Raw genomic sequence first — 25624 nt, 5'->3', positions numbered from 1 at the left:
CTGCCTGCCGGCGTCCGGTGGTCCCGCGCCCCTGTTCGGAGGAGCCGTCGGTCCTTCCTCCCCTCGGGGCCGGACGGGCCATGATCCGACGCCCCCTGGGAGGCCCCAGCAGCCGGGATTTCCCCGAGGGAGAAGCCGTCGGAAGGCCTCCCGCCGCCGCCCCCTCCCGCAGCCCCCAGGATGGCTCCTCCGACGGGCGGCGCCGCCCGGCCAGCACGCCTCCCCGGGGCGGAGCAGGAGCGGCGGCCGGGCCGGGCGCGCCTCCTTCGCCTCCTGCTGCTGCTGCTGCTGCGCGTCCGGGCCGCGGCCACTTCTGGCGGCTCCTCTCCCTTCGCCGCCGCCGCCGCCGCCCCGGGGGCGCCCCCGGCCCGCCCCCCGCCGCCATGACCGTCAAGCTGGACTTCGAGGAGAGCCTCAAGGACTCGCCCCGCTTCAGGTGGGCGCCCCGCGGAGGGAGACCCCCCCTTCCCGGCCGGGGACCAGGTGGCTGCTGGCTGGGGCTGGGGACGCGCGCACCCCCCACCCCCCAGCTCCATTCAGACGTGCGGGCGCGCAACTCCCTGTCCTCCGCGTTATCCCGGCTGGAGGTGGGCCAGCTGTGAGCAGTGGGGGGAGAGGGGCGGCCAGGCCGCTGTCGGGAGGGGGTCCGTCATGCCAGCCTTGGGGAAAGCCCCGGATAGGGGGGACCGGCCTGGGGGTGGGCGCCTTGGGTTCCTCCCGCGTTTGAGCTCAGCGCATCACTCCACAGGTGATGGGGGTGGGGGTGGGGAAAATGGAGCAGGTTGCCAAGAGCGGCCCCAGCCCCGGCTCTTGTGCCTGGAAGGAACAGCAGCAGCTGCCTGCCTCTGTCCGCTCTGCCGCCCCCTGCAGTCGGGGGAGAGGGTCTTGTGGGTTGCCACTTGCTTGGCCAGTCTCCAAGGGAGGGCCCTCTGCAAGTAGAAGCACTGGGTGGTGTCTGCACCGCCTCAGCAGCAGGGCTCTGGTTCCTGGGACACCTGCGCGGTAAGGGGGCTGTGGGGAGCGCCTCCTTTCAGCTTCTCCCCAGGCACCCTGTTTCCACCAGCAGGCGCTCCCTACCTGCGCAGTAGTCTTGCTGCAGTAGTTGTTTCCGGAATGGGCTTTTCAGTCTGGGGCTGTTGCTGGAGGGCAGGAAGTGGTGGTGGGGCGGCCGGGAGGCGCTCAGAAAACGAGCCGGGCGGCCTGGCATGTGCCGGGCAGGCAGGCGGGCGGCACTCTCAGGCCTCTGGGTGGATTGGCACCTGCGGCTCGCTTGCAAGTCTGGGGCGGCCTTCCGGGAGATGAATCACGGGGGTGTTGTGGTCAGGACTGGCCCTCGAGCATTTTAAGGCTACCCATAAATCAGCTGGGGAGTGCAAATTAGGGGTGCGGCGCCCTAAATGGAAGAGGGTGCCGGATTCGAATGCTGCCTTCTGTGCCACTGGGCCTGAGTCTCAGGGGGTGGAGGATCGAAAGGCAAGTCTAGTCTTCGAACACGAATTCCCCCAAGTTCAGGGCATCCCAAGCCATTTCCCTCCACCCATGCCAATGCTGAGTCTTACGGGCGACTCACACCTTGACCCCCCCCCCCACCTGTGCCAGGCTGCCTTGGTCAGGTGGCTTGTAGCAGGGCTCGAACCCCAAACCTCTCTTTATTTTTTGAGAGACAGAGAGATGATTGTCTCCGAGCTGCAACGCAGCCGGGCTTATGTGCTTTTTTGTTGTAAACAGCCTCTGGGTTGGAGGTCTAGAAAGAAGCCACACGTGTTTTCCACCCTGTGGGTGACAAATTGTTTCCAATAGTCATTGGTTTCCACTTGCCAAGGCCCAGCTGTGTGTGTTTCCTTTTGGGGGGAGGGCTGGAATCTTCGTTTCAGAACGGGACTCCAGCACCGTCTACTCCCCTTCTGGTGGGACGGCTCACAATTTTTTTGCCTGCCCTGGAATTATTAAATCCAGTATTTGGCCAACTTTCCTTCCCTTGATACTTTTTCTTTCCAACACCCTCTGGCTTGGCCACAATTAGCATGTTGCTTGAATAACTTCACTCTCAGGAGTGTGAGCCACGGGGCCCTGACGCCTTGCAGGGAAAGTGTGCGTGGCGGCCATCTTGGACAACTCAAGAGGAGAGGGAAGTCTATCACTTGTCAGGAGATAGATCTTCTTCCATCCTCATATCCCCCCGCCTCCCCCCAAAATCAGGGGTAGTTACCCCTATACCTGTCTTCAGTTTCTATGTGTTGTCGAAGGCTTTCATGGCTGGAATCACTGCAGTGGTGGCGAACCTTTGGCACTCCAGATGTTATGACGCTGGCAGGGGCTGATGGGAATTGTAGTCCATAACATCTGGAGTGCCAAAGGTTCGCCACCATGGCAGTAGGGTGTTGTGGGTTTTCCAGGTTGTATGGCCATGTTCTGGTAGCATTTTCTCCTGATGTTTCGCCTGCATCTGTGGCTACTGGAACACGGCCATACAACCCGGAATACCCACAACACCCTGATCTTCAGTTTCAGTTGCTGACCTAAGGGTGGTCCAACTGGGGAGGAAACTCTTACCCCGCTCAGGGGCTCTTCCTGACTGTTTCGGCCTGCCCCGTGGAGCAGGGGTGGGTGGTTTTTTTTTTACCAGCGTCCCTCCCGGGGTCTGTGTGCATCACAAAAACTAGCTGCTGTCTAGAGCAGAGCAAACTGAACCATGGGTTGGTTTCCAGGCAACAGATAGGAAGTGGTTACAGCCCCGGCGGAGGCAGGAAACTTGCGAGGTGACCGCAAGAGCGCAAGAGAACACACCAAGGGTTATTCAGCCCCTAAGCAGAGGTGGTGGGACCCCAAAGACCCCAAACTGGTCGCATCTCTCTCTCCTCTACTCCATTCCCCACGTGGTTGAACCCCCCCCCCCTTTCTTCCTTCCCTGCTCCTTCCATGGTTTGCGGCAGAGTGTTGCTGGATACACAGGAAAATGTATTTTGGGGGGGGGGGAGAAAAGTGGTCCATGTTCCCCTCCGTTCCTGGTCCCATTGGTGGGAAAAAAATCCTGTGGTTGCTTTAAATTAAGATTAGCTGACTTCTATTGTACGCACTGTTTTCAAACACCTTTCAAAAGTGCTGGCATGCACATGGAAGCTGAACTCGGCTTTTAAATAAAAGAAGAAGAGTTTGGATTTAGATCCCCCCTTTCTCTCCTGCAAGAGACTCAAAGGGGCTGACAATCTCCTTGCCCTTCTCCCCTCACAACAAACACCCTGTGAGGTGGGTGGGGCTGAGAGAGCTCCGAGAAGCTGTGACTAGCCCAAGGTCACCCAGCTGGCATGTGTGGGAGTGCCCAGGCTAATGTGAATTCCCCAGAGAAGCCTCCACAACTCAAGCGGCAGAGCGGGGAATCAAACCCGGTTCCTCCGGATCAGAAAAAAGAAAGGACTATGCAGAGTCTCAGTTAAAGACACTTATAAAGTTATTTTAATTTTTAACTAATTTAGGAGATAAGAAAGAATGTATAAGGTGAAATACGAAACATGTTGATATTGTTATTCTTTTGATACACCCTCCTGTAATGTTGTTCAATTATTTTTAACCTAATAAAAAGTATTCGGATTGAAAAAAAAGTGCCAGCAGGCACAACAGCCTTGTGAGGTTAGCCACCACCCTTTGGGTACTAGGGGACAGAGTGAGAGTCCTCTCCACAGCCAGGAGTTCTTCTGAGCCTATCCATCTGCTGATGCGGTTCCTTACCCCCCTCTCTTCCACCAACCTCAGGGCTGCTATTGAGACGGTGGAAACGGAAGTGGGCGTGTTGGAGACCCAGCTGGAGAAGGTGAGGGGACCAGTCTCCTAGTGACCCACCTGGTGCCCAGGGCTACCTGGCTCACACAGAGCCACTTTGCAAGCAGCCGGGTACCTTTGATCCAGCCAGCTCACCCCTGGTTTGCTTGAAGAGGCTCCTGGTGCATTGGGAGATGAGGTTTTGGGGAAGGGGGGGGGGCCCTCTGACTGTGGTCCATGAGTTTGCTGAGTCGTCTTCCCTATCTCCCTCCCCCCCCCCCTTCCAGTTGCTGAAGCTCTGCACCATCATGCTAGAGTCCGGACGGCAGTATTGCGCCCACAGCAAGAATTTTGTGTCCGGCGTTCGGGAGCTGTCGCATAATTCCCAGGCGGACCCCATGATGAACGTAAGTGTGCTTGGGAAGAGCTACACACACGGGGAGTTATGGGGAGAGACGTGAGGGCAGGGGGCAGGTATTGGGGGCAGCCCCCCTGTTGTGTGTCAGCTGGTCTGGCCGGCCTGGTGGCTGCGCGGGAAAGACGGGTTTGGTTCTAGCCTGGACATCAGGGCCGGAGGGCAGGACGCCAAGACCCCCACCCAGCCGTCTTCAACGTCCAAAGTCTTCGGCAGAGGCTTCTGGTACACCGCCAAGGCCTTTTGTGCAACCACCGTCAACTCCAGAAACTCCCTTTGCAAAAGAAGAAGAAGAAGAGGAAGAAGAGTTTGGATGTATATCCCCCCTTTCTCTCCTGCAGGAGACTCAAAGGGGCTGACAATCTCCTTGCCCTTCCCCCCTCACAACAAACACCCTGTGAGGTGGGTGGGGCTGAGAGAGCTCCGAGAAGCTGTGACTAGCCCAAGGTCACCCAGCTGGCGTGTGTGGGAGGGCACAGGCTACTCTGAATTCCCCAGAGAAGCCTCCACAGCTCAGGCGGCAGAGCTGGGAATCAAACCCGGTTCCTCCAGATTAGATACACGAGCTCTTAACCTCCTACGCCACTGTTTTCATGAGGTCTAGAAACTTGAAGAAAAGGCTCTCCGGATTCAGCATATGATGGGGCTGTTGCACTGTGTCCTTTGGGATGTTCTGGAATTTCTGCCCTACGAGGAGAGACTTAGGGAGCTGGGTGTGTTTAGTTTGAAGAAGAGAAGGTGAAGAGGTGACATGATAGCCATGATGTTTAGATATTTGAAGGGATGTCGTGTTGGTGAGGGACCAAGCTTGTTTTCTGCTGCTCCAGAGACGAGGACCAGGAGTCATGGGTTCAAGGGGAAGAAAAGAGATTCCACCTAAACATCAGGAAAAACTTCCTGACCGTCAGGGCTGTTCGACAGTGGAATGCACTACCTCAGAGTGTGGTGGAGTCTCCTTTGAAGGTTTTTTAAGAGAGGTTGGATGGCCACCTGTCGGGAGTGCTTTGATTGTGTGTTCCTGCATGGCAGGGGGTTGGACTGGATGGCCCTTGGGGGTCTCTTCCAACTCTATGATTCTGCGAACCCTTGAAACTACAATAAAACAAGACCATGAGGTCTAGAAACTTGAAGAAAAAGGCTCTCCAGATTGAAGCATATGACGGGGTCGTTGTGCTGTGTCCTTTGGGACGTTCTCTCTGTTTCAGCCTTAAGCGCTGAATCCTACCAGACTTGTGAATCACTTGGGTGAGGAGCATTCATGCCTTTGGTCACTCATGGTGTTTTCTTTCTTCTTCTCCTTATGCCCCCTCCCTCTTCCAGGAGTGCCTCGAAAAATTTTCGGACAGCCTCAACCAAATGATCACCAGACACGAGGTGAGGAAACGCCTTCCCTTGGGTCACCTCCCTTACAACCTGTCGCACCGCCTCTTCCTCTCTCTCCGGAGGTGTTCAGGGAAGGCCTTGAAAGATAAAATCGGAGGTTGCCGGTCAGCCAAAGCTGGAGGGAAGGGCAGAGCACCGTCCACAGGAGGAATGAATGAAACGCTTTTAGTTTAGAAAGAATGGAGAACTAGGCAGGGGTGAGAGAGAGGCTTGCAAGTGTGGGGGGTGGGGGAGAGAAAAGTTCCCCCATTTCCCAGTACTAGAGTTCACAAGCACCCAACGAATTCAAGAAGGGTGTTGTGATTTTTCCGGGTCGTATGGCCGTGTTCCAGTAGCATTTTCTCCTGCCGTTTCGCCTGCATCATGCCAGCCACAGATGCAGGCGAAACGTCAGGAGAAAAGGCTACTGGAACATGGCCATACAACCCAGAAAACCCACAACACCCTAGTGCAGTGGTGGCGAACCTTTGGCACTCCAGATGTTATGACTACAATTCCCATCAGCCCCTGCCAGCATGGCCAATTGACCATGCTGGCAGGGGCTGATGGGAATTGTAGTCCATAACCATCTGGAGTGCCAAAGGTTCGCCACCACAGCCCTAGTGGTTCTGGCTGTGAAAGCCTACCAGGACTTTCTCCAGCTGGAGCCTTCTTGAATGGAAGGAGTGTTTCGCAAGAGCTGTGCTAAGAACCAGACTCCTGCCAGAGTTTCTCCTGGGGGACTAGGTTCATGGCAGGCCAAACCTCTCCCCCTCTCCTCCCCCCAAGTGCGTCTTCTCTCTTCCCGAACCCCAAATCCCGCAAGTGCTTTAGGGTTTTTCCAGAGGAAAGGGGTCCCGCCTCCTCCATGATCCTCAGACCTGCTGGACTCTTGTGTAGGTTCAGAGTCTGGTGGAGAAAATCAATCTTAACCCTGCCCCCCCCCCCCAACCCTCTTTGCTTCCTCTCTCTGTGGCAGGAACTTCTGGACACCACGCAACAGTCGTTCAAGCAACAGCTGCAGAGCCTGGTGAAAGAGTAAGCCGGCGAGAGAGAGTCTGGCAGAGGAGGAGGAGAATTTGGGATGAGGGACCGGTGATGTAGATCCCAACAGGCGGCTGAAGGGTCTGGTTGTCATTATGGTGGGAGGAGGGGTTATAATGCTGGAGGACCCGCCCTACAAAACAACCCCTTTATCCAGGGGAACTAACTTTGGAGATCAGTTGTAATTTTGGGAGATCTCCAGCCAGAGGTGGGATCCAGCAGGTTCTCACAGGTTCCCGAGAGTAGGTTACTAATTATTTGTGTGTGCCGAGAGGGCGTTACTAATTGGTGATTTTGCCATGTGATTTTTGCCTTAGTTACGCCCCTCCTCTCAGCAGTAGCACGCAGAACTTGAAGCAGTCTAGCAGGAGGTGCACCAGCGTGCGTGGCAGCCTGCACCTGCGTGCATTTGTTTCCCGCCCAAGGACCGGCACAGTGGCTGCGTCCTTGCCACAGCCCCGCCCAGGAATGCCCCGCCCCCGGAATGCCAGGCAACGCCCCCGTTGTGCCCCGCCCAGCCCCATTGGCACTATGCCACAGTTTGAATCCCACCACCATGGGACCCTGTTACTAAAATTTTTGGATCCCACCACTGTCTCCAGCCCCCAACTGTAGGTTGGCATCAGGGAACACTGGGAGGGAGGACGGTTGACCAAGAGGGAGTGAGCTGACAGCAGTGGGAACAGCTGGGGTTATGGGATGGTGCATACCCCACCCCTGCTCTTCTTACCTGGAACTTCCCTGCTTTAGAGACATTAAGCAATTCAAGGAAACCCGTAAGGACTTCGAACGTGGCAGCGAAACCCTCTCCAGCGCCCTCCACCATAATGCCGAGGTGCCCCGGCGGCGCCAGCATGAAGCCGAAGAGGCTGGGCTTGCACTGAAGGCTGCCCGCACCGCCTTCCGTGCCCGAGCCCTCGACTACGTCCTCCAGGTAGGGGAAACCCTGTCTGGCCACCAGGACTTCTCCTGGGCCCTCTTCTGGCTCTGTGCAGGGGAGCCAGAGTGGCCCCCTTTTTCTGATCTGGGGGGAAGCTGAGGCAGACCCCTCGGCTGATGGTTGAGATTCATGGTGGAAGGGAACAGAATCCCCCCCACGCCCAAGGTCTAACAAGCAATCCTTTTCCCCCAGATCAACATGATCCAGTCGAGGAAGAAATCGGAGATCCTGAAGTTTGTGAGTAACTTCGGCTTGTTCGCTTCCATAACGGTTTGCTCGGTAATATTCTGGGTAGTTTCAGAGGGTAGCTGTCAGGGGGGTTGTATCTAGGGGACTGAGATGCGTTCCTACCCTGTTTCCCTGAATATAAGACATCCCTGGAAAATAAGACATAGTAGAGGTTTTGCTGAAGTGCGAAATATAAGGCATCCCCCAAAAGTAAGACATAGCAAAGTTTTTGTTTGGAAGCATGCCTGACGAACAGAATACAGAAATATAAGACATCCCCTGAAAACAAGACATAGCGCATCTTTGGGAGCAAAAATTAATATAAGACACTGTCTTATATTCGGGGAAACACGGTAGCTCAATGTAATTGCTACAAAATATGTCTAAAACAAAGTTTGAAACAATTAAAACAAAAGGCTCAGAAGTTATGACGTCTCAGTTGCGTGAAAGTCAACCTCTAAGGATCTGGTCTTTTCTACCAGTCAGTCAGTCAAGTATTTATTGTTTGAGCCATTGGCTATAACAATACATAGATACATGCAGTTAAAACATTTAAATTAAAACAATAACTTAGTTTTACATTAAAATATACATTATTTGTATTCGCAATCTCTAAATTAAAATGCCCCATCAATTGCTTTCCACGTCAGATGTTTTTGCAGCCGCTTCAGCTAGACTAAGTTAACCTCCAGTACTTTGGAACATCAGTTCAAACAGCGGTTTAAGTACTTTGCTCGTAATTTCCTAGCTGCCAGGGCAAAGAGAGCCATCTTGTAAGAAACATAGGAATCAATATCAGATAGTAAGAAAATCAGTTTCTCATAATTGGATTAAAAAACTGTCCTAAGAACATAAGAACAAGCCAGCTGGATCAGACCAGAGTCCATCTAGTCCAGCTCTCTGCTACTCGCAGTGGCCCACCAGGTGCCTTTGGGAGCTGACATGCAGGAGGTGAAAGCAATGGCCTTCTGCGGCTGTTGCTCCCAAGCACCTGGTCTGCTAAGGCATTTGCAATCTGAGATCAAGGGGGATCAAGATTGGTAGCCATAGATCGACTTCTCCTCCATAAATGTGTCCAAGCCCCTTTTAAAGCTATCCAGGTTAGTGGCCATCACCACCTCCTGTGGCAGCATATTCCATATGTCCTAGGTAGTATTGGCTCCAAAAACCTTTTCCTTATTTTTGAATATAAAGGACAGGAGAGTATATAATGAAAGAGATCCTCAGGCTCTTGTTTACCACTCAAGCCTTAATATCACCAGTTATTCTAAAATAGGTAATTGGAAGAAAATAAAAACAACCACGGAGAGGATACTCAACTCCACGCAGAGACATTAAAAGGCTCTGCCCTTTGAACAACAAACCATTCCAGATTAAAAGAAATTGGAAACAAAAGTGTCCATCAGCACTTCCGGGTTGATGGGGCCCTTTTGTCTTTCCAGATGTTGACCTCCATGGACGCGCAGTCCTCCTACCTGGAGCAGGGGTTCTATGCGGCAAAAGAGCTGGCTCAGTATCGCAAGGACCTGGCAGCGCAGGTGAGAGGACCCCCAAGGTGTGGGGGTGTAGGGGAGGAGAGGGGTGGGCCTCTTAAAATCCAGAAAGAGGGAGGAAGCGAGCGAAGGGACAGAGGAAGAGCGGGGCCTGCCAGGAAAGAGTCGGGCTTGACAAACAGGATGCAGGATTGCAGCTTCTCCACTGCAGAGACTGCAGGCCGGCAGCCACGCCGGGCAGCTGGAACTCCTGGGCTCCACATCTGGTGTCTCCAGGTAGGGAGCGGGTCTGGGGAACTCATGAACGGGGGCAGAGGAGCTGTGAGAATCGGGCTGCGCTTTCAGTCCCTGGATATCGCTGTCCGTTTCAAAGAGGGGAGAGTTTTCAAGACCCGTTACGGGCCCCTAATGTCCGTGTCGTCCTGACCTGGACGGTGCAGGCTAGCCCGATCCCATCAGATTTTAGAAGCTGAGCAGAGTTGATCCTGGTGCGTACTTACCTGGCGTGCTTAGCCAGGAAGTCCAGGGTGGCTACAGAGAGGCCGCCAGTGGCAACCCAACTCTCTTCGTCTCTTGCCTGGAAAGCCCCGCAGGGTCACCAGAAGAAGAAGAAGAAGAGTTTGGATTTATATCCCCCCTTTCTCTCCTATAGGAGACTCAAAGGGGCTGACAATCTCCTTGCCCTTCCCCCCTCACAACAAACACCCTGTGAGGTAGGTGGGGCTGAGAGAGCTCCGAGAAGCTGTGACTAGCCCAAGGTCACCCAGCTGGCGTGTGTGGGAGTGCACAGGCTAATCTGAATTCCCCAGAGAAGCCTCCACAGCTCAAGCGGCAGAGCTGGGAATCAAACGTGGTTCCTCCAGATCAGAGTGCACCTGCTCTTAGCCACTGCTCTTAGCCACTACGCCACTGCTGCTCCTGAGTCAGCTGTAAGTTGATCACACTTTCTGTCATCACTCGTGGCAACAGAGGCTGCACGCTTCACGGGCCCCAGCCGGGGAGTTGCTCTCTGTCAGGCTTAAAGAGGTTCTGCACCCAGAAGGATTTTTTCCCCTGTGGTTTTTTTGTTGCACAAAGGTGCTGACGGCAGACTGCAAGCGATTTCCCAAAAGGTGTTGTGGAGACTGGCCCCTCTTTAAGGGCTCGGCTGATGTTGTGCGTTCAGTTGGAGCCGGAGTGGCCAATTAAAAACCCTCCCTGTCCTACTGTTAAAAACCCTGTTGGTCAGTGAACTGTGTTGTTGCTTCACCTTTGCCTGCCCCAGACTGGAGGAGGAGGAGTCAAAAGTGGCTCCTCCCCCCATTTATTTCCACAACCCCCCCTTTTTTAAAAAAATACTTTTTTTATTAATTTCCTTCTTTAAAAAACACATTGAACATAAATCATACACGAAACCATTGAAACACATGAGACATCAACAAATATTAACATGTAACAAATGACCCACATTTACAGTCACCCAAACATAAATCTATCCTACCCCAACTACCCATAACAATAACATATAATTCAATACATCTAAATCAAATCAGTTACTTCACTATTCTTTGGTAATTTATTCTTTAGCTTTAATAAACTTAAATATCTATACTATACTACCTTATTTTTCATTCCATATTTTTAATATTTAACCTACAAATATACCTTGTATTTCATATTGCTATATGTCCTTCATATTTTAATTTAAATAAATTTCTTTTCTTATCTAGGCCCTTTCAATATCCCATAATCATGATTTTGTCCCTTTTATTGTGATCACAAGCCCCTTTCTTTCCCAGAGCAACATACGTTGATTTCACCTCCTCCAAATCTGGATTTCCCAGAACCTCCTCCGATGCTCTGACTTCTACTCCTGATTGACTGTAGAATATACTTCAGATAAATAAATAAAGCAATGATTTGCAAGGTGAAGCAACCATGAATTCCTGCAAGCAACAAATGCTTCTGGTGTGCAATTGAAATCCATACCAGAAAATATTCGAAACCTGAATCTTATGCAGTACTGATGGGTCTCGTACTTTGCATTGTCAAAGGCTTTCACGGCCGGAATCAGTTGGCCGCTGTGGGCTTTCAGGGCCGTGTGGCTGCAGACAGGTCTACGGCCAGTCATAGATGTGGGCAAAATGTTAGGAGCAAAAACTACCAGACCACGGCCACGCAGCCTGGAAAAAACTAAAACAGCGAGTCTTGTACTTGTTGTTGAAGGCTTTCGTGGCTGGATTCAAGAAGAAGAGTTTGGATTTATACCCACCCCCCCCTTCTCTCCTGCAGGAGACTCAAAGGGGTTTACAATCTCCTTGCCCTTCCCCCCCACAACAAACACCCTGTGAGGTAGGTGGGGCTGAGAAAGCTCCAAGAAGCTGTGACTAGCCCAAGGTCACCCAGCTGGCGTGTGTTGGGGAGTGCACAGGCTAATCTGAATTCCCCAGATAAGCCTCCACAGCTCAGGCGGCAGAGCTGGGAATCAAACCCGGTTCCTCCAGATTAGATACATGAGCTCTTAACCTCCTATGCCACTGCTGCTCCAACTGGTTGTTGTGGGTTTTCCGGGCTGCGTGGCCGTGGTCTGGTAGATCTTGTTCCTAACGTTCCGCCTGCATCTCACAGATCTCACAGATGCAGGCGAAATGTTAGGAACAAGATCCACCAGACCACAGCCACACAGCCCGGAAAACCCACCACAACTACTTGTACTTGTTCATTTTTAAAAGTCACTTTAGCTTTGTGTCAGAGAAGACTGCTTATTCTCCTACTCCAATCGTTGATCGTTTCAACAGGATCTTTCTTGACTTGTCTCTTGCAAAAGCTGAAAGGTCTTTGGACAAATATGGTTGAAGCCAGACAGGTGTTCGAACTCTTTTAAATCGGAAACCTCCAAGGGTTTTACGCTGACGCCTGCTCTGCGAGCCGTCTCCGCACAAGCGGCCAGCTTCAAATCCTGCTTCCTGCTTCCAGCCACGTCCTTCCCTGCAGAATGGTCCCTGACCTTGAGTTTGGGCTCAGGGAAGGAGGAGGGGATTGGCCTCTGCAGCCCAGATGCTGGAAGAAACCGAAACAGATGTTTTCGGTAGGAGGGAACTGAGCCAGAGTTTGGGCTCACAGGCTGCTGGATTCTGCCGCGTTTCGAAATGCAGCCTCATCCCCTGAGCATTCCTCTTTTCCAGCTCCATCAGTTGGTTTTGGAGTCGGCCCGAGAAAAGCGAGACATGGAGCAACGCCACACGGTCATCAAGCAGAAGGTGAGCAGGCTTCAAGCTGGCACGGGTGGGGCGAGAGGGGTCAGAGGTGGTGCCTTTTAGATGGGGGAGCCAGGAAAGGGAGGAGCTTGAGGCGAGTGGGCGGAGTCTTGGAGCCAGAAGCCGGTTGGATAACAGTTTAGTTAGCATGTGAGTGCTGGCAGAGGTGGGGCCTAGAGCTTAATGGGAGGCGTTTGTGAACGCAGAGGTATGGCTTATGCTCCGTCTCACAAAAAGATGTTAGTAGGTGGTATATTCCTTTGCCACAGAACTAAACATGGTGGACTGTCTTTGTTGTAGAATGCTCCGCCTGGGTCCTAGTGCCCACCTAGTCCTGCTTTCCCCTATCTGTTTGAAAGTTTGATGATAGTTGTTCGATGACCTATTGCAGTGGTGGTGAACCTATGGCACGGGTGCCAGAGGTGGCACTCAGAGCCCTCTCTGTGGGCACGTGCAGAGTTGCCCCCCCACACACACACATCTAGGCTGGCCTGGGCCGCTGGGCTCGATTATTAGCATTAAACCTAAGATCTAGTTTTGGGGAAGCAGTGTAGGTAACCCTGTTAAGCACTGTTAAACCCCACTGATTTTCACGCGAAAAACTAAAGCGCCATCCTTTACCTGGGAGTAAGCTTGGTTGCTGGCAATGGGGCTTGCTTCTGAGTAAACCCTCCTAGGGTCGTGATTCACCCGTTGGAAGAGTTGCATGTTTGCTTCAAAGCAAAGCCACCAACTACCACCAAGCTTACTCCTGGAAATTATTAAACGCCAGTAGATTTCCTTCGTCCTAACATGTATTTCCTGTATTGTATATGCTTTTTAATCCGTTTTTTATTATTGTTGTACTGATGTCTATGCCAATAAAGGCTTGCTTCACCAAGCTTACTCCTGAGTAACGCATGCCTTGGAGCCAACCGTTTTTTCTAAACTAAAACCTCAGTAGTCAGGTTAAATTGCCGTGTTGGCACTTTGCGATAAATAAGTGGGTTTTGGGTTGCAATTTTTGGGTTGCAATTTGGGCACTCGGTTCGCCCAAGGTTCGCCATCACTGCACTATTGTATCAAAGTATCATGTTCAACAATGCACAAAATAATGTGTTTGACAGAGACAGCGCTTCAAAATGAATGATAATTCTCTTATACATTCGGGGCCATAATCGAATGCGGAAGCATACAATTTCCTCAGCTGCTGCACTTTAACTGACTGTACTGACCTCTTTACCTGAGACAGAGTATAGAAAGCCCCCAAAAGTTGAAGAAGCAAAATGGGGAGGGGCTTGAGTAGAATGGGAGGAGACGGCTCACAAGGGGGCGGAGTTTAGGCAGGATTGGAGAATTGAGAAGAGGCGGGTCTGATTCTTGGTGCGGGGAAGTTCTCTGTCTTGCGATGACTCGGGGCCACGCTTCTGCCGCCCTCCAGGACCTGTCGCAAGAGGACGCGGTTCCCGAGCTCCGTGCAGAGCCGGGGGTGGTGGTGATGGAAGGATACCTGTACAAAAGAGCCAGCAACGCTTTCAAGACGTGGAGCAGGTGAGCGATGCTGCCCCCACCTCCAGCCAGGTGTACGAGGAGGGCAGCGCTGCCGTTCTGTCCGGCACCCAAGAACTGCCTGGCTGGAAAGACCAGCTCAATCCAGCCTCCTTACCAGCATGAGCCCTGTTTGCTCCCAGTATCTGCTACTTGAAAGCACACTGTCTTGAGATATGGAAGCCCCACGTAGCTATTCCGGCTGACCGCCCTCGCGAGCCCTTTTCCCTTCGGCCGAGTCTAGTTTTACGTTTTGCCCCCCCATGCCTGGATTTTTCTCTGCCTGGTTTGGGATCCCTTTCATCGAACCCCAAATTTGGGAGGGGTTACCGTTTGCAAATTTTCTGGAACAGCCATGTTGTGGCCTTACGCCCCTTTGGGGATAGAGGTTGCCAGCCACTGTGCCCGGGGCTCTGATGTTTTAGGCTGAGCCTGGAAATCTCCTAAATACATACAGAACAACAGGGTGTCCCCACCAATGGCGTATCTGCCTAGGGACAAGGCGTACCCCTTGTCCCCGGGCGCCACTCTTCTGGTCACGTGGGGGGCGCAAAATCGGGCCCCCACATGACCAGGAAGTTCTGCTGTCTTGTTGTTTTCGCGTGCCTCGACCCCAGCAGGACTTCCTGCTGCCTCCAAGCGCCCTCAACCCCACCCTGGACTCCGCCCTCCCTCTTCAGAAGAGACTGCCGGCTGCCGGCTGGGAACCCAGCCAGCAGGGGGAGTCTGGGGGGGAGGTGGGCACCCTAGACCTTGCCCATGTCCATGGTGACATGGGCAGGGTTGAGGGCAGTGGGGGTGGAGCCTGGGGGCATCGGGGCAGAGCTAGGGTGGTAGGGGGCAGAGCCTGGGTGGAGACAATTTGTCTCCGGGTGCCATTTGCCCCTGGTACACTTCTGGTCCCCATCTTGTTCCTTGATGCCCGTCTTGTTCTCTTGCCCCGGCTGCCCGTTTCTACTTCTCCGTGCCAAGCCGCCTCTCCCTCTCCCTTGCAGGCGCTGGTTTTCCATCCAGAGCAACCAACTAGTGTATCAGAAGAAGGCAAAGGTGAGGACTCGGGGGCACGGGGGAGGCGGAGTGTACGGAGCAGGGCATGACTTTCCAAAGGGGCAAGGACAAAGAGGTCCGTCTGAACCCCCAGTTTGGGGAGGGGAGGGGCCGTGGCTCAGTGGTACAGCATCTGCACGGCTGCAGGTTCGGTTCCTGGCTTCTCCGGTTTAAAGGACCAGGTAGCAGGTGATGAAAAAGCCCTCTGTCTGCCGGAGGCTCCGGAGAGCCATTTCCAGTTTGAGTACACAAGGCTGTCTTTGGTGGACCAAAAGTCTAACTCAGTCGAAGGCAGCTTCCTGTATTCACCTTGTGTGCTTCTCCACCTGTGGACAATCCCTTGGCTAAGGGATCTGTTCTGTCTTCCATTGCTGCTGCTGCTGCTGCTGCTGCTGCTGCTGCTGCTGCTGCTGCTGCTGCTGCTTCTTCTTCTTCTTCTTCTTCTTCTTCTTCTTCTTCTTCTTCTTCTTCTTCTTCTTCTTCTTCTTCTTCTTCTTCTTCTTCTTCTTCTTCTTCTTCTTCTTCTTCTTCTTCTTCTTCTTCTTCTTCTACTTCTACTTCTACTTCTACTTCTACTTCTACTTCTACTTCTACTTCTACTTCTACTTCTACTTCTACTTCTACTTCTACTTCTACTTCTACTTCTACTTCTACTTCTTCGGCTCTTTATCCCTTCTACAAGCAACCCCCAAGGCTTCCCCTGTTCTCCTCCGGGCCACATCGCTATAGCCACCAGGTGTCTGAGATTACACCTGTTTTTTTACTAAAGATGAGGCTGCTATTTGCGGAGGGTGGGGGGGTGTTTCTGACACCGGCCTCTGCAACCCTCTCTGTCTCCCCCTCCCCCCCAGGATGCCTTGACAGTCGTGGTTGAGGACCTCCGTCTGTGCACCGTCAAGCCGTGCCCGGACCACGAACGCCGCTTCTGCTTCGAGGTCGTCTCGCCCTCCAAGTGAGCCTTCTCCTTCTGGGTGTGTTGTGGGTCTTCCAGGGGCCAAGGATTAGGATGCCATACGAGGATCTGGGGGAACCAGTTCAGATCCCAGTTTGTTCTAGGGAGGCTGGCTGGGTGATCTTGGGCTGGTCACACACACTCAGTCTAACCTACCTCGCCGGGTTGTTGTGAGGGTAAAGGGAAGAAGAGGAGAATTATGTGAGCCGCCTTGGTGTAGTGTAGGAACCAGTGTGGCGCAGTGGTTAAGAGCAGGGCACTCTAATCTGGAGAACCGGGTTTGATTCCCCACTCTGCCACTTGAGCTGTGGAGGCTTATCTGGTGAACCAGATTAGCTTGTGCACTCCCACACACGCCAGCTGGGTGACCTTGGGCTAGTCACAGTTCTTTGGAGCTCCCTCAGCCCCACCCACCTCACAGGGTGTTTGTTGTGAGGAGGGGAAGGGAAAGGAGATTGTCAGCCCCTTAGAGTCTCCTCACAGGAGAGAAAGGGGGGATATAAATTCAAACTTCTCCTCTTCTTCTTCTTCGGTCCCCATTGTGGAGAAAGAAGGGGTATAAATGAGGTAAATAAAGAAACAGAGGGTTCTGGGAATTTGGGTCTGCTGATCTGGATGCCTCTTCTGCCGTCTCACACTTTTTCGTCTGAGGAGTTCAGGATCGTTCCTTCTTTCTTCCCCCGTTATGCTCACAACAACCCTGTAAGTCTGGCCAGGCTGAGGAAACAAGTGACCAGTCTAAGGTCCGTTTCAAGACCCAATGTGGATCTCCCCAGTCTGAGCGCAGCCTCCCAGCTGCTCTGCCATTTCCCCCCTCCCTGACGCTCCTTGGCCCTCTTCCCCCACTCTGCCAGGAGCTGCCTCCTCCAAGCGGATTCGGAGCGCCACCAGCAAGCCTGGGTGGGCGCCGTTCAATACAGCATCGCCTCAGCGTACAACGAGGAACACCCAGAGCCCCCGGGGCAGGTAAGAGGCTGGGTGGGGGGTCTGGAATGTCTCCAAAGGCTGTGGTGTTTGGCATGGAGCAGCAGTGGCGTAGGAGGTTAAGAGCTCGTGTATCTAATCTGGAGGAACCGGGTTTGATTCCCAGCTCTGCCGCCTGAGCTGTGGAGGCTGATCTGGGGAATTCAGATTAGCCTGTGCACTCCCACACACGCCAGCTGGGTGACCTTGGGCTAGTCACAGCTTCTTGGAGCTCTCTCAGCCCCACCCACCTCACAGGGTGTTTGTTGTGAGGATGGGGGAAGGGCAAGGAGATTGTCAGCCCCTTTGAGTCTCCTGCAGGAGAGAAAGGGGGGATATGAATCCAAACTCTTCCTCTTCTTCTTCTTATGCTCTGTGAGTTAACTCTGCTTCCTTGGAATCAACTTCAATTGGAAATCAGCTGTGTGATCCTCACCACACTTTATATATTATATTTATATTTTTCACTATTTTTATATTTATACCCCGCCCTACCCCCAAATTACTAGTAATGTAGTAATTTTCAATCGGTTTTATGATATTTAAATTGGTTTGATGTTATTGAATTATATTGTATTGTCCACCACCCAGAGCTCTCTGGGAGTAGGCGGTATAGGAAGGTGAATAGATTGATTGATTGATTGATTGATTGAGAGGGAGGGAGGGAGGGCGGGCTCAGGACGGCTTACAGTGACATGAAGAAGAAGAAGAAGAAGAAAAGTTTGGATTTATATCCCCCTTTCTCTCCTGCAGGAGACTCAAAGGGGCTGACAATCTCCTTGCCCTTCCCCCCTCACAACAAACACCCTGGCAAGTGGGGTGGGAGCTGAGAGGAGCTCTGAGAAGCTGTGACTAGCCCAAGGTCACCCAGCTGGTGTGTGTGGGAGTGCACAGGCTAATCTGAATTCCCCAGATAAGCCTCCACAGCTCAGGCGGCAGAGCTGGGAATCAAACCCGGTTCCTCCAGATCAGAGTGCACCTGCTCTTAACCTCCTACGCCACTGCCTAAAATAATACATAAAAATACATTTATATTCCACTCTACCCCAGTCAAAGGCCAGGCTCAGGTTAGCTTACACTTAGTCAACATTTAACATTTACAATCAATACATAACACAACAATCAATACAATCTATAAATAATACAGTCTATAAATAGTACAGTGTGACTGACCGACTGGTCTCACTGGGATCCAAATGGTTGAGCGAGAATTTAAACCTGGGATTCTTCCATCCGACCTTCCATTTTCTGGAGCAGACAAGGCAATTTTCTCGTGGCCTTTTTTCCTAGAGTCCTGCCTCTTCTCCTTCCGGGGAGGGAGTGCCTGTGGCTCTGTGGAAAAGTCTTCGCTTTGCACACAGAAGATCCCAGGTTTGATCCCTGGGGCCCCCAGTTAAAAGGGCCAGGCAGGAGATGATGTTGAATAGTTCAACCTGGGACCCTGGAGAGCGTCAACGGTGACCTAATTGGTCTGGCTCAGGTGAAGGTACCTTCATGTGTCCTTGTGGTACTTTGTGAACCCAACTTCCAAGATCCAGATGGACTACGAACTTCTTTGGGGGGGGGGGGAAGAAAACAGGGATTCTCACATCTGGAATTGCATGCCTTCTGCTGGATTTTGGCATGCATATGTTTGCTGCAAGGGTAGAGTCCACTCAGATCTCTGTTCTCTCCCTGCCCCGCAGCCCCTGGAGCGAGCCGCATCTCTCTCGGCAGCCAAGCTGCAGTCCCCTTTGGGCCGGCGGCTGCGGGGGAGCACGGACAAGCACGTCGTAGATCGGGTTCAGCGGCTGGAGGGCAACGCTCAGTGCTGCGACTGCCGGGAGGCTGCGCCCGAATGGGCCAGCATCAACCTGGGCATCACGCTTTGCATCGAGTGCTCGGGCATCCACAGGTGAGCTGGCATCTGTGCTAGGGGTGAGGTCAGCTGGGGTGGAGGGGTGAGGTCAGCTGCCCAGCTTCCCGGCCTCCCTCTTTCTGCTTTCTGCCCCATCCTCTCTCTTCTGCGCAGGAGCCTGGGCGTGCATTTCTCCAAGGTGCGATCTCTGACGCTGGACTCTTGGGAACCGGAGCTCGTGAAGGTAACCTGGGCAAGCCTGGAGCCAGTGGATTCGTGCAGCTGGGGGTGGAGGGGTGGAAGTTTGAGGAAGGGGGTGCCAAAACTCTCCCCCTCCTTTTTATCCCCTGTAGCTGATGTGTGAGCTGGGGAATCACATCATCAACCAGATCTATGAAGCACGGGTGGAAGAGATGAACATGAAACGGCCCCATTCCGGCTGTTCCCGGTGAGACGGTGGAAGGGAATTTTGTGTGCCTTTGCGCCAGGGGTCGTCAAACTATGGCCCTCCAGATGTTCAGGAACTACAGTTCCCATCAGCCCTGCTACTTGGCCATCCTGGCAGAGGCTAATGGGAATTGTAGTTCCTGAACATCTGGAGGGCCATAGTTTGAAGACCTCTGCTTTGCACATAACTGGTTGAATGAGGCCAGTGCAGTTCTCATATCTGTCCCATAGGTGGTGCTGTCCTGCAGTTGCTAGTCCTCTAGAGCACAGGTGTCAAACTTGCGGCCCTCCATATTATTATTATTATTATTATTATTATTATTATTATTATTATTATTATTATTATTATTATTATTATTATTATTATTATTATTATTGATGATGATGATGATGATGATGATGATGATGATGATGATGATGATGATGATGATGATGATGATAATAATATTTATAAACCGCCCTCCCCCGAAGGGCTCAGGGCGGCGAACAAACAAATAGATAGAGCACAAATAAAATAAAAAAATAAAATAAAATAAAATATGCTATGGACTACAGTTCCCATCATACCCTGCCAGCAGGGAACTGTAGTCCATAACATCTGGAGGGGTGCAAGTTTGATGGGAATTATAGAGGGCCTCTGTGAAACATGCCCATACTACCTGTGCACTGCCGCCCCCCCCACCCAGTCTAGCTACCTTAAAGGGCATGAGACAGCTACTCCAAAGATGCACCAGGAAACATTTGGGGCTGCTATTCTGCGGGGAGGGGGGTAGGTGTCTCTGAAGGCAGCATTGAGGCTCTCGTTACCAGTGCCAGGGCTCAATTCTGATCCATGTGATCTTGCAGCAAAGTGTCTCTGAGCGTATGCAGAATCCGCCTCTTTAAAAGTTATGCTTCTTTTCCTCATCCTATCCCCGCCTCCCCCGCTCCACCCCAGGTCAGAGAAGGAGACCTGGATCCGTGCCAAGTATGTGGCAAAGAAGTTCATCACCAAGTTCCCTGAGATTCGGGGGCGGCTGAGTCGGGGCGGGGATGGCCACAGTCCCGAGAAGCCCCCCAAACCGTTCCCCAAACCGAAACCTTCCCACCTGGCTCGCGGGAGTCCAGGTACTGCAAGAACCTCTCGTTCTTTCTCAAGGCAGGGGGGCAGAGGGATGGCAGATTACATTAGAAGTGCGCGGGAAACAAAAGTAAGGGGAGGAAGCTTGCGGTAGAGCATTAGCTTTGCTGGCCATCTCGCTTCTTCTGAATAGCCACAAGCGGAGGAGTTAGGAAGAAGCCTGTCCCTGTAATAACTAGCCTGTCCATTAGCTCCGAAAACTGACAGGAGCCTCCCCGTTCAGAAACAGTATACCACAGAATATGAAATACTAGGGACAGGTGGGAGTGGTCTGTGGGCTTTCTGACCTGTGATCTGGCGAACAGATGACTCTGCCTTCCTCTGAACGGGGCCCTCGGTCTAGCAAGGTCAGCCTCGTCTACTCGGGCTGGCAGCTGCTCTCCGGGGCCTCAGGCGCAAAAGGCACGTCACCTCCTGCTTGGTCCTCGTTAACCAGAGTTGCCACGGATTGAACCGGGGGGGCTTCTGCGTGCCACGCGGGCCCTCTGCCACTGAGCCACGTCCCCTCCCTCTCCTTCAGAGCTCTCCTTACCTTACAGCGTGGTGTATGTGGTTAAGAGCAGGTGCACTCTAATCTGGAGAACCGGGTTTGATTCCCCTCCCCCCCCCCCCCCCCCCCCCCCCCCCCCCCCGCCCGGGCCCCCCCCCCCCCCCCCCCCCCCCCCCCGGCCCGCGGCCCCCCCCCGCCCCCCGCTCCCCCCCCCCCCCCCCCCCCCCCCCCCCCCCCGGCCCCACCCCCCCCCCCCCCCACCCCCCCCCCCCCCCACCCCCCCCCCCCCCCACCCCCCCCCCCCCCCACCCCCCCCCCCCCCCACCCCCCCCCCCCCCCACCCCCCCCCCCCCCCACCCCCCCCCCCCCCCACCCCCCCCCCCCCCCACCCCCCCCCCCCCCCACCCCCCCCCCCCCCCACCCCCCCCCCCCCCCACCCCCCCCCCCCCCCACCCCCCCCCCCCCCCACCCCCCCCCCCCCCCACCCCCCCCCCCCCCCACCCCCCCCCCCCCCCACCCCCCCCCCCCCCCACCCCCCCCCCCCCCCACCCCCCCCCCCCCCCACCCCCCCCCCCCCCCACCCCCCCCCCCCCCCACCCCCCCCCCCCCCCACCCCCCCCCCCCCCCACCCCCCCCCCCCCCCACCCCCCCCCCCCCCCACCCCCCCCCCCCCCCACCCCCCCCCCCCCCCACCCCCCCCCCCCCCCACCCCCCCCCCCCCCCACCCCCCCCCCCCCCCACCCCCCCCCCCCCCCACCCCCCCCCCCCCCCACCCCCCCCCCCCCCCACCCCCCCCCCCCCCCACCCCCCCCCCCCCCCACCCCCCCCCCCCCCCACCCCCCCCCCCCCCCACCCCCCCCCCCCCCCACCCCCCCCCCCCCCCACCCCCCCCCCCCCCCACCCCCCCCCCCCCCCACCCCCCCCCCCCCCCACCCCCCCCCCCCCCCACCCCCCCCCCCCCCCACCCCCCCCCCCCCCCACCCCCCCCCCCCCCCACCCCCCCCCCCCCCCACCCCCCCCCCCCCCCACCCCCCCCCCCCCCCACCCCCCCCCCCCCCCACCCCCCCCCCCCCCCACCCCCCCCCCCCCCCACCCCCCCCCCCCCCCACCCCCCCCCCCCCCCACCCCCCCCCCCCCCCACCCCCCCCCCCCCCCACCCCCCCCCCCCCCCACCCCCCCCCCCCCCCACCCCCCCCCCCCCCCACCCCCCCCCCCCCCCACCCCCCCCCCCCCCCACCCCCCCCCCCCCCCACCCCCCCCCCCCCCCACCCCCCCCCCCCCCCACCCCCCCCCCCCCCCACCCCCCCCCCCCCCCACCCCCCCCCCCCCCCACCCCCCCCCCCCCCCACCCCCCCCCCCCCCCACCCCCCCCCCCCCCCACCCCCCCCCCCCCCCACCCCCCCCCCCCCCCACCCCCCCCCCCCCCCACCCCCCCCCCCCCCCACCCCCCCCCCCCCCCACCCCCCCCCCCCCCCACCCCCCCCCCCCCCCACCCCCCCCCCCCCCCACCCCCCCCCCCCCCCACCCCCCCCCCCCCCCACCCCCCCCCCCCCCCACCCCCCCCCCCCCCCACCCCCCCCCCCCCCCACCCCCCCCCCCCCCCACCCCCCCCCCCCCCCACCCCCCCCCCCCCCCACCCCCCCCCCCCCCCACCCCCCCCCCCCCCCACCCCCCCCCCCCCCCACCCCCCCCCCCCCCCACCCCCCCCCCCCCCCACCCCCCCCCCCCCCCACCCCCCCCCCCCCCCACCCCCCCCCCCCCCCACCCCCCCCCCCCCCCACCCCCCCCCCCCCCCACCCCCCCCCCCCCCCACCCCCCCCCCCCCCCACCCCCCCCCCCCCCCACCCCCCCCCCCCCCCACCCCCCCCCCCCCCCACCCCCCCCCCCCCCCACCCCCCCCCCCCCCCACCCCCCCCCCCCCCCACCCCCCCCCCCCCCCACCCCCCCCCCCCCCCACCCCCCCCCCCCCCCACCCCCCCCCCCCCCCACCCCCCCCCCCCCCCACCCCCCCCCCCCCCCACCCCCCCCCCCCCCCACCCCCCCCCCCCCCCACCCCCCCCCCCCCCCACCCCCCCCCCCCCCCACCCCCCCCCCCCCCCACCCCCCCCCCCCCCCACCCCCCCCCCCCCCCACCCCCCCCCCCCCCCACCCCCCCCCCCCCCCACCCCCCCCCCCCCCCACCCCCCCCCCCCCCCACCCCCCCCCCCCCCCACCCCCCCCCCCCCCCACCCCCCCCCCCCCCCACCCCCCCCCCCCCCCACCCCCCCCCCCCCCCACCCCCCCCCCCCCCCACCCCCCCCCCCCCCCACCCCCCCCCCCCCCCACCCCCCCCCCCCCCCACCCCCCCCCCCCCCCACCCCCCCCCCCCCCCACCCCCCCCCCCCCCCACCCCCCCCCCCCCCCACCCCCCCCCCCCCCCACCCCCCCCCCCCCCCACCCCCCCCCCCCCCCACCCCCCCCCCCCCCCACCCCCCCCCCCCCCCACCCCCCCCCCCCCCCACCCCCCCCCCCCCCCACCCCCCCCCCCCCCCACCCCCCCCCCCCCCCACCCCCCCCCCCCCCCACCCCCCCCCCCCCCCACCCCCCCCCCCCCCCACCCCCCCCCCCCCCCACCCCCCCCCCCCCCCACCCCCCCCCCCCCCCACCCCCCCCCCCCCCCACCCCCCCCCCCCCCCACCCCCCCCCCCCCCCACCCCCCCCCCCCCCCACCCCCCCCCCCCCCCACCCCCCCCCCCCCCCACCCCCCCCCCCCCCCACCCCCCCCCCCCCCCACCCCCCCCCCCCCCCACCCCCCCCCCCCCCCACCCCCCCCCCCCCCCACCCCCCCCCCCCCCCACCCCCCCCCCCCCCCACCCCCCCCCCCCCCCACCCCCCCCCCCCCCCACCCCCCCCCCCCCCCACCCCCCCCCCCCCCCACCCCCCCCCCCCCCCACCCCCCCCCCCCCCCACCCCCCCCCCCCCCCACCCCCCCCCCCCCCCACCCCCCCCCCCCCCCACCCCCCCCCCCCCCCACCCCCCCCCCCCCCCACCCCCCCCCCCCCCCACCCCCCCCCCCCCCCACCCCCCCCCCCCCCCACCCCCCCCCCCCCCCACCCCCCCCCCCCCCCACCCCCCCCCCCCCCCACCCCCCCCCCCCCCCACCCCCCCCCCCCCCCACCCCCCCCCCCCCCCACCCCCCCCCCCCCCCACCCCCCCCCCCCCCCACCCCCCCCCCCCCCCACCCCCCCCCCCCCCCACCCCCCCCCCCCCCCACCCCCCCCCCCCCCCACCCCCCCCCCCCCCCACCCCCCCCCCCCCCCACCCCCCCCCCCCCCCACCCCCCCCCCCCCCCACCCCCCCCCCCCCCCACCCCCCCCCCCCCCCACCCCCCCCCCCCCCCACCCCCCCCCCCCCCCACCCCCCCCCCCCCCCACCCCCCCCCCCCCCCACCCCCCCCCCCCCCCACCCCCCCCCCCCCCCACCCCCCCCCCCCCCCACCCCCCCCCCCCCCCACCCCCCCCCCCCCCCACCCCCCCCCCCCCCCACCCCCCCCCCCCCCCACCCCCCCCCCCCCCCACCCCCCCCCCCCCCCACCCCCCCCCCCCCCCACCCCCCCCCCCCCCCACCCCCCCCCCCCCCCACCCCCCCCCCCCCCCACCCCCCCCCCCCCCCACCCCCCCCCCCCCCCACCCCCCCCCCCCCCCACCCCCCCCCCCCCCCACCCCCCCCCCCCCCCACCCCCCCCCCCCCCCACCCCCCCCCCCCCCCACCCCCCCCCCCCCCCACCCCCCCCCCCCCCCACCCCCCCCCCCCCCCACCCCCCCCCCCCCCCACCCCCCCCCCCCCCCACCCCCCCCCCCCCCCACCCCCCCCCCCCCCCACCCCCCCCCCCCCCCACCCCCCCCCCCCCCCACCCCCCCCCCCCCCCACCCCCCCCCCCCCCCACCCCCCCCCCCCCCCACCCCCCCCCCCCCCCACCCCCCCCCCCCCCCACCCCCCCCCCCCCCCACCCCCCCCCCCCCCCACCCCCCCCCCCCCCCACCCCCCCCCCCCCCCACCCCCCCCCCCCCCCACCCCCCCCCCCCCCCACCCCCCCCCCCCCCCACCCCCCCCCCCCCCCACCCCCCCCCCCCCCCACCCCCCCCCCCCCCCACCCCCCCCCCCCCCCACCCCCCCCCCCCCCCACCCCCCCCCCCCCCCACCCCCCCCCCCCCCCACCCCCCCCCCCCCCCACCCCCCCCCCCCCCCACCCCCCCCCCCCCCCACCCCCCCCCCCCCCCACCCCCCCCCCCCCCCACCCCCCCCCCCCCCCACCCCCCCCCCCCCCCACCCCCCCCCCCCCCCACCCCCCCCCCCCCCCACCCCCCCCCCCCCCCACCCCCCCCCCCCCCCACCCCCCCCCCCCCCCACCCCCCCCCCCCCCCACCCCCCCCCCCCCCCACCCCCCCCCCCCCCCACCCCCCCCCCCCCCCACCCCCCCCCCCCCCCACCCCCCCCCCCCCCCACCCCCCCCCCCCCCCACCCCCCCCCCCCCCCACCCCCCCCCCCCCCCACCCCCCCCCCCCCCCACCCCCCCCCCCCCCCACCCCCCCCCCCCCCCACCCCCCCCCCCCCCCACCCCCCCCCCCCCCCACCCCCCCCCCCCCCCACCCCCCCCCCCCCCCACCCCCCCCCCCCCCCACCCCCCCCCCCCCCCACCCCCCCCCCCCCCCACCCCCCCCCCCCCCCACCCCCCCCCCCCCCCACCCCCCCCCCCCCCCACCCCCCCCCCCCCCCACCCCCCCCCCC

General features: G+C 60.1%; 1 protein-coding gene across 1 annotated transcript; it reads left to right on the top strand.

Moving 5' to 3' along the window:
- Positions 1 to 306: 306 nt before the first annotated feature.
- ACAP1 (ArfGAP with coiled-coil, ankyrin repeat and PH domains 1) lies at positions 307 to 19252 on the top strand. The gene is made up of 16 exons (XM_048517733.1): positions 307 to 436; positions 3751 to 3808; positions 4044 to 4163; positions 5492 to 5545; positions 6513 to 6571; positions 7328 to 7511; positions 7710 to 7754; positions 9188 to 9283; positions 12403 to 12477; positions 13895 to 14004; positions 14997 to 15048; positions 15900 to 16000; positions 16855 to 16966; positions 18649 to 18857; positions 18975 to 19044; positions 19154 to 19252. Exons 1-16 carry the CDS (start codon positions 384 to 386, stop codon positions 19250 to 19252), a joined length of 1497 nt encoding a protein of 498 aa, XP_048373690.1. The 5' UTR covers positions 307 to 383.
- The last annotated feature ends 6372 nt before the right edge of the window (positions 19253 to 25624 follow it).

This window comes from Sphaerodactylus townsendi, linkage group LG15, assembly GCF_021028975.2.
Source record: "Sphaerodactylus townsendi isolate TG3544 linkage group LG15, MPM_Stown_v2.3, whole genome shotgun sequence".
In the NCBI taxonomy this organism is placed as follows: Eukaryota; Metazoa; Chordata; class Lepidosauria; order Squamata; family Sphaerodactylidae; genus Sphaerodactylus; species Sphaerodactylus townsendi.
Note: the sequence above shows the minus strand (reverse complement) of the source record. Positions and strands in the feature narration are given on the sequence as shown.